The sequence below is a fragment of the Leptonotus elevatus genome, chromosome 10 (genome assembly GCF_054856555.1).
Source record: "Leptonotus elevatus isolate MCC_2025b chromosome 10, RoL_Lele_1.0, whole genome shotgun sequence".
NCBI lineage: Eukaryota > Metazoa > Chordata > Actinopteri > Syngnathiformes > Syngnathidae > Leptonotus > Leptonotus elevatus.
The window spans coordinates 17488798-17503616 of record NC_141248.1 but is presented as its reverse complement, the minus strand read 5'-3'; the positions used below and the strand labels follow the sequence as shown (position 1 = coordinate 17503616).

The 14819-nt window shown below is 40.1% G+C and overlaps 1 protein-coding gene across 1 annotated transcript; it reads left to right on the top strand.

Moving 5' to 3' along the window:
- The first annotated feature begins 1003 nt into the window (after positions 1 to 1003).
- errfi1a (ERBB receptor feedback inhibitor 1a) lies at positions 1004 to 13031 on the top strand. Its single transcript, XM_086086092.1, has 5 exons — positions 1004 to 1210; positions 3982 to 4185; positions 4266 to 4348; positions 5952 to 6641; positions 8441 to 13031. Exons 2-5 carry the CDS (start codon positions 4034 to 4036, stop codon positions 8839 to 8841), a joined length of 1326 nt encoding a protein of 441 aa, XP_085942218.1. The 5' UTR covers positions 1004 to 1210; positions 3982 to 4033; the 3' UTR covers positions 8842 to 13031.
- Positions 13032 to 14819: the final 1788 nt, after the last annotated feature.

The following is a 14819-nucleotide window of genomic DNA, read 5'->3' as shown; positions in this document are numbered from 1 at the left end:
GCTATTGTAACGCGTGGTGGCGCCAAGCCCATTGTTTTTGTCCTTTCTTCTTAATAAAGTGACTCCGTGGACTGCCAGTCCTTTTGTTCCTCTCCCGTTTTGTTTTGTTTTGCGGTCCCGCTGCGCCATCCATGGCCGATCAGCCACCGCGCATTACAACATGATACAAACCAAACCAGTAACTGAATATGTTAGTAAATAAATAAACTGTTTGAAATAATGTCCTGATTTTCTATACTAAAGGGATTGAAATTTGGATAGAATTCTTTAAACTAATTGTTTTATTAATAAGTCAAAATAAATAATTGACAGATTAATCGATTATTTAAATAATTTGTTAGTGAGAAGCTCTAAAACATGCAGCAAATGCATGTGATTGGAATCAGCATCAGCCAATGTCACTCACACCCTGATCAGAACACCTTTGTCACCATTGATGATGAATGTGAGTGAATGCTGATGTTTAGTATAAACAAATTATATTTATAATTCGTAACCTATGATTGGTGCCCATGTTGCGGTGGTTGTCATGTGTAAACAAAGAAAGTTAATTAAAGACTGCAGTACTTCTTGTGACTGGATTTACTATAGTTTATATTATTTAGTGGTATATTGTTGAACAATATTAGAATTTGCATAGTCCTAGTTTATTTTTTAGACTATTTTAGGCTCAGACGTTTCTCACTCCGCAGTGTTTTCACTACACGGGTGGAATTATTTATAGGATGACCCCCCCCCCCCCCTTATTCAAACTATTCTAAAGTAACAGTACTCTTACTTAAGCCCTGGCTGCTTATAATACAACAACAATGTCAACTGCACGTTTTCAGCAGCCACTTGCATAATTTGGCGCCTGGCTGTGTGCTCCCAACAAATAAATAAAAAGGACGTGTGCGCCTTTAAGAGCGAGCGTGCGCCTTTGGGGAGGGCCTGGGCGTCTTTTCGCCGGGACTCCTGCCCTGCAGCCTATAAGACGTCAGCTCGCTCCCATTCAACACTTTATCCAAAAGTGTCACATTGTACAAGGGTGGGGGGGGGGAGCGTGTCAGCCATTCGTAGGCGTCTGCTGGTTCCCGATGTTAACTCCAAAGTATCTGTACGTTTGCAAACAAACCGGAGCCGTTTTAGGAGCCTGAAAAGGAGTTTTTTATTGGAGCGTTACAAAAAAGGCGCTTTTTTTGGGGAGGGGATCTTGGAGGAGTTTTTCTTGGTGAGTGCTGCAGTTTGAGTCGTGTGAAGTGCTTGCGACTTTGTTTGTCTCACCATGTTCGTGTGCGTGTGTTGATGTCAGGCGTCATTGAGTGATGCATCTTGTGCGGGGTGTTCACGTTAAATCCCGCTTTTTAGGTTCTTATTCGCTGTCAAATTTTGGGACAGGTCGGGATTATCAACCACGAGCGTCCGTCCAAGCCACTACAACAAACAGCTTTAAAATAATACAATAAATACAACAATATGAGAGATACATTACAACAGCTATATAGGCATGCTCTTGTTATTGACTAGTTATAGTTTGGCAATTGATGCTCCTCAAACCCTGCTGCAAGCATCCTTGTACGTGCTGTTTATATTTCCTTACTATTTGATGTATGCCGATTGTGCATCCTCGTCGTGTGCGTGTGCGTGTACGCGTGTTGTGTTCCGTGGCGTGACTCAGCCCCGCTGCTAGAGGGCTTTTCACCGCGATTGTCTCAATCCGGTAAAGTGAGGGGGTGTGCGCTGCTGCGTGCTTGCAGCACAGGTAAAGCGGGTATGGTTGCTCGGAAACCGCTGCAGGGTTGTCGTGCAGCGGGGGCGGCAACTCCCTTTCTTTCTTTCTCTCTTTCTCTCTTTCTTTCTTTCTTTCTTTCTTTCTCTCTTTCTCTCTTTCTCTCTTTCTTTCTAAAGGGTTTTCCACCATCCTTTTTGGGTATGGGGCATGCTGCGGGGGTACATCCCCAATAGGGTCTGCTTTTGTATCTGAAAAAAAAAATGTTTTTACAACTTGGCAATGCACCTGTCCATGTTTAGCCCCGGGGAAAGTAGAAACAGTTACATTAGTCTTTAATGGAGTGATGCAGTCTGATTGATTGAGTGTCACAAATGGACTCCTAGAACTCCGACTTCCAGGGTGTCTCTGGTGTACGATGGCGTTCTGTTTTCTAATTTGTATGTGACTCCAGTTTGTCACTAATCTATATTTATCCAGTAGTAAATTACAGTAAATCTGTGCATGTAAAACATTTGTAGACCACAATCAAATGGAGAAAAAAAAGTATATAGGCACTAAATGCAGCATGTTGAAGTATTCTTCATTGTGTGCTTTTCATCACCTCAAAACGGTGTATGTTGGTAATGTATGTAGCCTATACCCACTAATATGGTGGTACATAATGTTAGTTTTAGCTGCCAATGTAGTCTGCGAACCCCCTATTTCTCGACTATATATTTTATTATAGACCCTTTTTATATTTTTAATTTCATGAGCCGAAAATAAATCATTTTAGCAGTACTCAAACCCCTGTTTCTTCTCAATGTATGTTTTTGCTCCTTGGAAAAGGCGCTGTAGAGAATGTGTTGCAGTAGGATTGTTTATATAGTTTATAGGCAAGGGTGCACATGAAAATGTTGCCGTGGTCCTTAAACGAGCACCAGAGGTTGTTGTTTGGTAACCATTATTTTACCAAACCACTGACCTCATGGATGAATGGCACATTTTGGCAAGGTTTATGTTATGAAAAAAGACTTCCAGCCTTATGGTGGGGACTGACCAGTGTAGACTTTGTCAAGCGTACCTTTTAGAGTTTCATAATCAGACCTTAATTTGGACTATATAGAATGGCAAATTGTAACTTGAAGGACACAAATGGACTCCACGTAACGCCATTCTCTCGCCCAATGATCCGAATTAAGTGTTTCCACACTCTTGCATGGCCGCGTGTCATTTGTTTTAATCCCGCTTGCCTGTAAGTGCTTCGGTGGTTGAGTGCCAGGATGAACTGTCTTTGCACCTGTTGCAAGAGGAAGCACAAGCCCCTGGGGTTCATTATCAAGGATCATATTGCTCCCCCCCCCTTCCTCCCCCCTGGCCCGCCGAACCTAGTCAGCGGGCCCGGGGGACAGCCAGGGCTGGATGGCGAAGGCATGCCTCGTTGGTGCAGTTTGGCTCCTACCGATGCCCCCGTGCTTCCTGTTGTTTTAGGGCTTTGTTTCCTAGCAGCTGCCGTTGCTGCGCATAAATATGCCTCACAGGAGACAAGGAATGAGTTTTTACAAGGAGGCGGGGGGCGGGGGGGGGGGGGTTATCCTCACTCATCACTCCGACATTATGAGGAGGACTGCTCGTCTGTGGACACTGCACAGGTGATGCCATATAAACATAAACACATCCGCCAAAAAAGCCACCTGCGCTATTTCTTTATCGATGGTGAAATACTAAACAGGTTAATCCGGTCAAAGCGCATCTGGATTTTGGCCTCCGGTGTATTTCTGACCCCCATTGAAAGGCAGGGGGACAAAATCAATACGCCGCTCGGGTCTCCTTCCCCATTCAATATTGTAGCCATAGTTTACTCAGCCCTGACACATACTTGACATGACACAAACATTCAGGTCATTTGACATGAGGAGTTGTTGCAACATCAGGTGCTGTTCTGGTAACAGGAGGAGCCCCTTCCTCTTCAAGCACGTCAAGCCCGGCTGGATTGCAGCAACGGAAGCGCTAGCTACTTTTAAAATGCTCTCTCCAGGGATCGGGGCAGAAAACTGTCGTCTATTACTCAACAGCTATGAAAACGTTTGAACATTTGTACAAATAGTTACTGAAGGCTTTTTTTTTTATTTCTTAAGTAACTTGTAAACTATTCTGGTCAATGTGACTCCATTTTTCCGATGTGTGGATTTGCTTTCTATCCAAACATGTCTTTCCTGCGCTACACTGCACCTGCTTTTGCATTCAGGTTTCATTCTTTCCTCCGTAATTTATGTATGGCCCCGTTGCAGGTACGACAGAGGCAGCCAGCCGGGCCGACGATACAAGTGTTTCCTGGCTTTGATGCGACCCGAGTGTGCCTGGAGCATGTCCACAGTGGGCCTGACTGCCCAGGAGACATCTTTTCCCGTAGAACACCCCTTCCTGCGGGGCAGCTACTGTCACAGCATGGCTGGATCCAAGTCATCGTGGAGCTATACCCACGACCTGGACAAGTGAGTACACCGGGAGAGGACGGAATGTTATGTGGTTGAAGTGCGGCGGTAGTAATCGTTTTTTTTTTAATCTTTGACAGCTTCTACTTCACTATGAAATCTGCGCACCCAGATCACAGCTCTCATGGCCAGCCCAAGAGTCCGCCATCGCTAAGTTACGAGAGTAAGAGTCATCCTTGGTCTACTGCATCTCGTGCTGTCACTATTGGATTTTTTTTCTTCGTTTTGTTAATCCACTAAAGTTGGACGCAAGTTGAATTGAGTGGATATAAGTGTTCATAATTATTATCTTCTCATATGCATTAACACCAACAAAATTAGCCCATGCTAAACGGTTAGCAATCGCGATTAGCATTAGCGCGCTAACGATGACCACTTCAGGTAAACAAACACTAACTGCCATTTAGTTCACGTACACATCATTATATGAACATTACACATGTAATAGTGTAATGACTGCCCTCTACTGGTTACGTGATGAACACCTAAAACCGAGTGGCGGGTTATATTTTGGAATAAATCAGCCCAAGTGCTTTTTAAGACGTTCAGAACGAACTTTTCTGTGTTTTGGGAAAGCTTAATGTGCTGTATTGTCTTTAATTAAGACAAAAAAACTAAGTACAGTACTAAGTTAGTGAGTGTTTTTAAACAGACAAATAACATCTGCCATTCGGCCACTAGATGGTGCACTAACAGAAGAAATAAAGATCTGATCGCAGACCGCCATTTGTCTGCAAAACAAACAAACAAAGAAACAAAAAAGTTTGTGTATAAAACATGCATGGCCCAAACATGATTCTGGCGGAGCTTCGAGGCATCAAATTTTAGCCAACCTATTCTTAAAGTCAACTTATCCGACTCGGTTGACTTTTTACCCCAGCCCTAAATGCATCCTTTCTGCCCTGTGTAACATAAAAGCTTCTTTGCTTTTATTTTGTCATTGGCTCACCATACTTGGTTTTTGGAAAATTGTCAACATTGAAATTGACTGGCTGCAGGTACAATCTAATGACATCTAAGGGATGTGTCAAAAACAAAGGTATGAATGCCCACAGTATCAGAAAGGTAGTCATTAAAAACAACGTGAGTATTATGATTGTGGTTGTAGGTTTGCTTTTAATATTTTGGTGACCTTATTTAGTGACACAATTACTTAGAAACACCTCGAGGAATGCAAACTACAACCACAATGATTGAAGAGATTTTTTTCAGTGTGCAGCGGAGAACGTGGAGCACAATGTTTTTTTTTTTTGTATCCGCTTTTGTACATTTGTAACAAGACCTCACAATTCAAAAAATCGGTATTTCAGTTTTCCATTGTTTGACGAAATTGACGATGACACTATTCCCCCCCCCCCACACACACACACGTAGTCATTCAAATCTGGGTTGCATTTGAACTATAAGTGGCAGTAGCATGTGAGATGGGGTTCGAGTTCAGTTCAGTTTGAGTCAATTAACTAATCATCTGTATTGTTGTTAATAGGCCTGAAAAAATCATATCGGCCTATTTCGAGCTTGAAATTATTTTATTGAAAGATTATCCTCTTTAAAATGTGTTTAATATTTGCTCCTTTCCTCTTTTTGAACATTTCAATGAGCCTCAATACCCCTTACCACTCCTTCGTAGTCCTTTGTTGTCTTATATTGCTGGTTTGCTTGTTCATTTTGTCCTGCAATTGCGCGGCCTTTTCAGATCGTATTGCCGTGCGTGTCTGCGTTTCCATGACTAACCTTCTAACGTGTCATTGTGGCTCTTCTGCCAGGACATAAACACAGATCCAGCACCCTGAAATTACCTCCCAAGAAGTCCCGGCCCTCCCACCTCGCCCTGTCCTGCAGCGCCGAACCATCCCCGCCGAGTCCGTCCGATGACGACCAGGTGGTCCCCTCATTCCAACGGCTCTCCGTGTACGAGTGCGGCAGTCCGCCGCAGACGCCGGACAGGTGCTCCAAGCCCCTGCCGCCCATCCCGCCGCACAGCGACATCTCGTCCGAGCAGGCCATGGACAACGAGGTGGAGTTCTTCACCGGCACGGACGAGAGCCGCTGCCTGGTGTCTCATCAGTGTTCCAAACCTTCTCCCTTTCGGACCGGACTTCCCAGTCGGAGGAGCCTCAGGGACTGCGGACAGATTAACCACGCGTACTACGACGGGCCTTTAGGACCGCAAAGCCCGAGGCAGCCTCAAACTCAGCAGCTTCCTGTGCATCCGCCGCAGCAGAAGGACGCGCAGGAGCATCGGCGTCAGGAACCCCCGGCGGCCTGCCATCGTCAGCGGGACAAAACTCAGAGGAGACTACACCGTTCTCACTCGGGACCGGCCGGATCCTTAAACAAGCCTTGCCTACTGCGCCTCAATCGCTCGGCCTTCAACGCGGATCACAGAACGGAGCTTCCTCCGCCGATCCCGCCACGGACAACCAAGACGGCAGATCCCGCATACTATCAGAGAGGTAATCATTCAACATTATTAGTATTCACACATTTGCTTTTCTATGGAAGAGGATTAGGGCCAGTGTTCGGTTAATTTATATAATGATGTGAGTGGTTGGAAACGTCTCAAGGAATGCAAACGACAAGCACAATTCTATAAGATGTTTATCTTGCTGTGCATAAAAGAACACAGGTCGTATTTGAATTGGATCTCGTTCAAAAATAGTTTTTTCTTTTTTTTTGGGTGAAGTTGACGTTTTGCCAGTGACATTTCCTGAAGTCCTGGAGTGACTCGATTGGAATTACAATCACGCGATGTCATGAGAAATCATTTTGGTGAAAACTATACTTTATATTTCCCGTCTTTCATCATCACCCATTCAACCATCTTCTATACTGTTTCTGGGCACGTGCCGGATAGACAAACAACCCTTTACAATCGCATTCATACCTTAGGACAATCTACTAGTCTTCAGTTAATAGATGTGACGGTGTTAATCAAAACCCAAAACATTTTTAAGATCTAGCCCCACATATTCGCAGTATTCACAAAGTCACTTGACTTTACACCGATCTGATCGGCCGATATTTTGTGACTGGCTGACGTTAAAAAAAACACGTTTTTTTTTATTTCTCCTGTAAACTGATGAGTTTGTAGGCACAAGAATTCCGTGGCAGGCCTCCATGAATGTTTTTTCTGCAGCCACTTACCAATTTTGAAATTGTTACATCAACCTGCCAAGGGACTACAAATGGAAACAAGACAACGGCTATAATCTGGCATATTACATACATGTTCATTTATATGCACTGTCCACTCTTAAATAAATAAATAAATAACATATGCAGTCAATAAAAAAATTTTAAACAGACATTTTGCTCCATTTTATGATCAGATCGGTGATCGGTTATCAGGGTTAGTGGCTGATCATCCTTAGAATTGATCCATTTGTGTCTTTTGTGCTCCTTTTAGAAAACACTCTAAAATTCCACAAGATGCTACCAAAGACTTGTCTAAATTAGGGCTGGGTATTGATTCAGATTTCCAGAATTGGTTTGATTTGATTCACAGGCATCCGATACGATGCAGGATTCAATTGAATTGATTTGAGATTCAGTTAGATTTTACATAGTACCAATTTTTATGCTCTATATGTTTATATTTTATATACTATATATTTTTATATAATATTTGATTTTGATTTTATTTAAATAATTGTAAATATGAATTTTAATATAATATAATAAAATATAATAATAATAATACATTCAAATTTACCGGAATAAAGATGTTTGAAAGTGTGCTGCATGTGATGTCATCTAGCAATAGCCAATAGCACCTTCAGATGACGTCGCTCCTAGGCGACAATTTCGCATGTTTGACTTTAGGCTCCAATGGCTCGCCTTGCCTACTTTTTCATTAAATTTAGCCGAAACGCAACGCTAGGTAAAAAGTGCATTCCCTTTTTTTTTATTTTTTATTTTTTATTTTTTTACATGGCATTTATTAAATCTTGCACACAAGTAATACCTTTTTTATTATTTTTTTTACAAGAACGAATACTAAAACTAAGCATTTTTTAAGTAACTAAAACTAATAAAAACTAACTGAACTGCCCTGAAAACGAATTAAAACTAACCAAATGTAAAACACTAAAACCCAAAACGAAATAAAAACTAACAATAAAAATACCAAAACTATAATAACCCTGGGGTGGAGCTAAGTTTTGCATGAGTTGTTAGTGCAAGTTACTGACACGCACACTCACGGCGCACCTAAAACTCACCTCTTCCCATTTTTTCGCACCCTTTCTGTCAGACACCCGCCGCTGGTCAGCAGAGGTGTCCTACAGCGACGAGGACAAACCGCCAAAGCTGCCCCCTCGGGACCCCTTGTCCTTGGGCAGCGACCGCACCCCCAGCCCCAAGAGCCTCCCGACGTACATCAACGGCGTGATGCCCACCACCCAAAGCTTCGCACCGGACCCCAAATACGTCAGTCGGGGTTTACAGAGACAAAACAGCGAGGGCTCGCCTTGCATCCTGCCCATCGTGGACAATGAGGGCAAAAAGGCCAGCAGCACTCATTACTACCTTCTGCCTCACCGACCCACATTCGTGGACTCCAAGTCCGTGGAAAAATTCCTGCGGGCCTTGGACAGCCCGGACTCGGAATGGGACTGCCACACCAGGCGGAAAGCGCCCGTGGATCTAGTTTGAGGATCCTCGCCACGCTTCCAAGTGCTGCTTTTTAGTTTCGAACCCGTTAGGTATTGAAGGACACAGGGTACGCGTGCACTCGATCCACTTACTGCTGACGTTGCGTTCAATTGCAACTTGGACATTTGGATTTTTCTTACAATCCGGAAGGTGCAAGCGGGTCTTGAACCTCTCATTTTCAGTGTTTTGTGTTTGTAATGTTGGGGATTTATGTTTAGTTTTTTGGTAATGCTGCTTTTTATCTCAACCCGGGACAAAAGGTCAGTAATGTAAACATGTGACACTTACTAGGGATGGGCATACTAATCGATCAATCAGGTTGAATTAATCATGTCAGTTTGGTTAAATGAATCATCAACGGTATAATAATTAATTAAAAACAAGGCAGGTTTTACTTCTAAAAAAGTACATTTAATTTTTTTATTTTTAGCCACTAAAACATCATGCACAATTCTTTAACTCTGTGCTAAATTATATTTAAAAAAATATATATTAAAATGTATTAAACATACATAAAAATCGTACCTAAATATTCCAAATAGTTATAAAACAAATATGCAAATGAATTGCACTCAAAAGTTAAATATAATTAACAAAAAAACTGTTTAATTCAGTGATTCATTTCTATACCACTAGAGGGAGCCCTTGTCATCACTGGTCCAGTATATAGAGAGTATGGCCAGGGTAACAAGATGGCGTCCGTATGTCATTTGACCAGCAGTTGACCAATCACCGCGTGACCAATCACGGCTTGATTGCTGGTCACTGCTGGTCACATGACATATGGCTTTGGCCAAACTCACTATCATCGTCTCTGCACTGATCCACGCAATATGACACTGGCATGGAAATAGGAGTTCAGAACATCTATTTATTTGACATTTATATATATGTATATATATAATTTATTTTTCCCTCCACCCCATTGTCGGTCAAGACAATTCCGCCCATCCCTAAAATCAGAATTAATTTTAGTGTCAAATGAAGGATTTTAGCACTCGAGTATCTACTGTATGTGAGGGAATGATTATCTTCATATTTTTTTTTTTAAATAATGCATACATCACAAGATGTTTTGTTTTTGTTGTTTTTCCCAACTTGCTCGTAGCTTAACGTGAAAGTCAAGTGCAGCTTCTGTAGCCTCAAAAACAGATCTGTAACAGAATTCTCCGTGCAGGTTCATATCGTCACCCTCTTAAAATAATGGCCTAAGTCATTTTTTGCAATTTTTTTTTTTTTTTGCCTAAATTATCTCCTCATCATGCAAATGGTTAATTTTATTTGTGTTTCCTGAAAAATCGGAAAAAAATGTCTTGGGCGAGTATTTTAAGAAGGCATCAAAATGCAACATTTGTTTTATTAATTTTTTTGGTTTGTTCGTTTTTCCGCGCGCAACCTAGCAAACGCGAGATATTTTGCCACAACTGTGTGTGCACTTTTACGTACAAAATGGTTGTCGGGTGCGAGTGTAAGTTGTTAAATCTTTGCACCACCCTGTCCCGCCAATCTGGCGTACACCATTAACAGCAGATATAAAAAGTCTACACACCCCAGTTCAAATTGCTAGATTTTTTAAAATTAAAAATAAAAATTAGTGAGATAAATAATTTCAAAACTGTGGCCTATGACCTGTACAACGCAAGTAAGGAAATACAAATCAACTGAACTAATGTGTTTGCATAAGTGTGCACACCCTCTCATAACTGGAGATGTGGCTGTGTTAACAAATGACCCAATCACATTCAAACTGATGTTAAACGGGAGTCAGTGCACATTTAAAAGTGCCTCTGTTAATTCCCCAAATAAAGGTAAAAGATTTTAGTAGCTTTTACTGTATTTTTTTTATGTTTTTGCTTCGAGTAGAAGCCTTAACATTTTTGTGCCGACACTGACTGCTATTTCGAACTCCCTCCACTCTGATGAAGAAATTATTTAGCTTAAGAATCTGAATAGGGTGTGTAGACTTTTAATATCTCCTGCACATTGTCACCTTTATGGCTCTGATACTTGCCTCCAAAAGGCGAAAAATTGTCAGAGTTGACTCCGTTCACCCATTCCATGGACGGAAAAATCCCGGTGCGAACAGCCAGTGTCTGTTGTGAGTGAGTCTTTTTCCTGAGACCGTACTTGTTACTGCTTTAAAAAATATATATTTATTTTTTTTTGCTTTTGGAGGTTGCACAGAGAACGTCGCCTTGAAGCTGGACATGCACTGTAAAATGAAGGCACAGTTAAGAGAAGCGCATTGCTGTGTTCCTAGCATTGTTTTTAGCATTAGCATTCCTAGCCCACTACGGCAGAAAATGCCTTTTCTTGATTTGTTTTGACAGTCGGCGACAGTTTGGAAGCGCTCTACTGACACCCGCAGGACTAAAGCGGGCGTTTCAATCATTTGCGTTGACGTTCTATCGCGGGCGATTAGCTCGGTGTGAAAGTTACAATTTCAAACTAACGCTTTGTGCAGTGTATGCCCAGCTTTAGTGAATGTATTATTACTGAAAATCTTTTCTTTTTTTTTATATATATATTTAGTGGTCAAGCTGTGAGTCATTGTTTGGAACACATTTGCTACCTCCCTCGATACGAATCCTCCATTTCACATTGTCCACTTTTTGGGGGATGATCTTTTTTTCTTTCTTTCTTAACTACAAAGGAGTATTAGGTCAACATGGAAAAGAAAAACTAATTAAGACGTAAGAAATAAAGTAGTACAGTTCCAAATATTATAATACCAGAATAAATTCATATTTAGTTAGAATAAAGTTGACTGCTATGAGAAGAAAGTGTGTATGTATATATATATATATATATATATATATATATATATATATTTTTTTTTTTTTTAATGAACAAACATCATAATATCACAAGAAAAGATTTATGAAGATTTTTTTTTAAATTCCCTTTAATACAAAAAAATTATCAAAAGTAATAACTCTTTTGATATCCTTTTTTTCATTTTGGAAAAAAATACAACTTTATACTTGCGATTTTCATTTTAATTGTGTTAATACGTTTTATCAGTATTTTAGTATTGGAAGAAATCGGGATTTAATCTTTTAATATTACAAATTTTTGTCTAAAAAAACATTTCTTTGAAATTTTTAATTTTTAAAAATAATTCTCGAATATAGTGTGATTAAAAAAAAATTAAAAACTTTTTTTCCCTTAAAAAAAAGGACACTGATCCAATATCATGAATTTTTTTCTTGATTATTTTTTAAAACTTTTTTTCTCATAAAAACAAGACTTTATGCTCTTTATAGTATTTTTTACTTTTTTTTTTTTTTTTTACTTAAAAAAAATATTATTCTTAAAATATAGTAAAGTGATTAATGCCCCCACCCCACCACCACTTTTTTTTTTTTAATCTTAAAAATAGGACATTGTCATGTTGTTGTTTTTTCCCCATTCCATTGTCGCCCTAATACTCCTTGGTAAACCAAAACGACGACAGATGTGTGGGGTTCGTTGTGTGTGCATGCGAGTGAAGTTAGGAGGATCTCTGTGAAAATGGAGATGGTCTTTGCAAGAGAACGAGTGCTCAGGGTTTACCTCCAGCGCGTGGACACAGTCTTTCCTGTTCTGCTCATGCATTCCTGCCTTACATGATTGCAGTGGGTGTGGCCTGACACACTTTGGCTGCTGGCAGCCAACAGAGAAATATATATATATATATATATATATATATATATATATATATATATATATATATATATATATATATATATATGATATGATTTTGTATTGCTTTTGCATGATCCAATGGACACATGAGGATGATATTGTAAATGTAGCAGACGTATCGAAGAACACGGTGTTCACTTTGGGGGAAAACTGTTAACTAAGGTCAACCGATTATTGAAGTATATATGTTTGTTTTTGTTTGTTTGTTTGTTTCTGCTCTCAAACACAATGTTGCTTGGACTTCAAAAGTCACACTCACACCCCCCTCTGAGAAAAAAAATGTTTACATCATACACTGGTACTATTTAATCTTAAAAGGTATTCAAATGTCTTATAGGAAATAACAGAAAAAACAACAACAAATGAAGTCTAAAAAACTTCTCTGCTGTGGTGAAGACATGCACTGGGAGAGTTCAGTATGCTGTGTACAGTATTTAACGATTCCATTTGTTTATTATTCATAGTCGTTTTTTCAAAGGAAAATAAAACTTTATTTATATGAATTGCTTTCTGTCTGCTTTGCCTGTGCTATCGCACACGTACACACACCCTGTTTTTTCTCTCTCATTGTGACTGGTCTCCATCCACAAAGAGACTTACAAAGGTTGACTGACAGGTGTACGACAGTGTTGTCAGACACTTCCTGGTTCACGCCCCACCTGATGCACCGCAAGCACTCACTTGCAAAAAAATAGAAAATTAGTAATAATAATAATAAAAATGCTGTGTGAATTAATGTAATCAGCGCCAGAGATTAATTTAGTTTCGGACCTGCACAGCCTTTCATTTGCTGGCCCCAGGAGGGTTGTTGGTAACTAGTGATAGCTTGTCCAGTTACCATAGCAACAGCATAATAAACTGCTTGGTTTGTGCTTTGGCTGTATGGAATAATGCGGTGAGTTTCATGGCTGGTGAGGCACTGATATTAGTTAGCTTTACACCTTTATCAGCTCAATCGAGTGAGTTTGTCATTAAATTACAACAACAACAACAACAATGTTGTAAATGTGCTGTTCCCTCAGAATAACTCATAGTACAGCAATTAACAACGAAACCCTTGGCAACAAAACGTAAAAAAATAATCATTAAATAACCCCCCCCCCCCCCCAAAAACAAAAAACAAAAAAACACTTGTCTATTTTTGTAATATTATGGCTGTCTTACTATACATTATATTTTACATATCTGTACCTAAACGCAATCTAACAAACAACCAAACGTTTTTTTTTTCTTTCTATTAATAACCTACTACGCGTTACAATTTGAACGTGCATGTGTACAAGTAATTTGTCCCTCAATTATGCCGATGTGGGTTGGACACGGTTAATATTTAACAGCGTAACACTGCAAACCGCAGCTGCCTGGTTAATCATTTCCTGCTCAGGTCAGGAGAGAAAAACATCATTTGCACGTTCATTAGCGCAAAAATGCCTCTCACGGTAGCCCACTTTTTTACGGGACACTGACAACCATGTTGTTGGCCGACAACAAGTCATGAAATACACGTAGTCAATTATAAAAAAATAATAAAAAAAGAGCAGCATTTAATTCAGCCGCGAGGTCATTATTTCAGCAATGATTTAGTTTTATGTGTACAGTCTGCCTTCTAGCGACTGAAAATTGTTATGACAGGAGACTCACAAAACTATGTAGCCTCTCCAGCAGTTTATTTGATATTGTAAAATATATTTCTAAATTATTTTCTCAGTCCCCTTATCTATAGGTCAATCCCCCCTTTCGCCTCCTGAGGTAATAAAATCCTGGAGTCGTGACCAGTGACCACCATTAATTTACAGCACATTGGTTTCCTTGCCGTGTAAGGTGGATATCGGTAGGTGGCAGTAATTCGCCTTAAATTAATTTGCCACCCGCCATTTGACGTCTCACAAGAAGAAGAACCACAGTCTTGAACGAGTGACTGTCGTTTGTCGATGCACGACCGTAAAAAATCTCATTTGCATTTTATTATATCATTATATTTTGTTTAGATTTATGTATAATTTAAGATAAACAAAACCTTCACTCAAATCTTCAGTTAAAAATACAACTTCGTTCTTTTGATACTATTATTTTTACAGCAAAAATGTAAACAAATTATTGTCTTTATAATTTTGCCTTTTCATTTTGAAAAAAACAAACAAAACAAAAACGACCACTTTTTGTATGTTACGGTGTGGTCACGGGGCGGCGTGGTGTCTGTCTGCGTGTGAAGTGGAGGGCCCAAAATGCAGGGAGGAAGGAGAACCACAGCAGGAGTGCGGGCGAGACTGGCGTGCTTTATTTTACAGAAA

Coding starts and splice junctions, on each gene's coding strand:
- errfi1a (XM_086086092.1), top strand. CDS start 4,034: ATGCGACCCGAGTGTGCCTGGAGCATGTCCACAGTGGGCCTGACTGCC. Junction 4,186..4,265: donor TATACCCACGACCTGGACAA/GTGAGTACACCG, acceptor AATCTTTGACAG/CTTCTACTTCACTATGAAAT. Junction 6,642..8,440: donor TCCCGCATACTATCAGAGAG/GTAATCATTCAA, acceptor CCTTTCTGTCAG/ACACCCGCCGCTGGTCAGCA.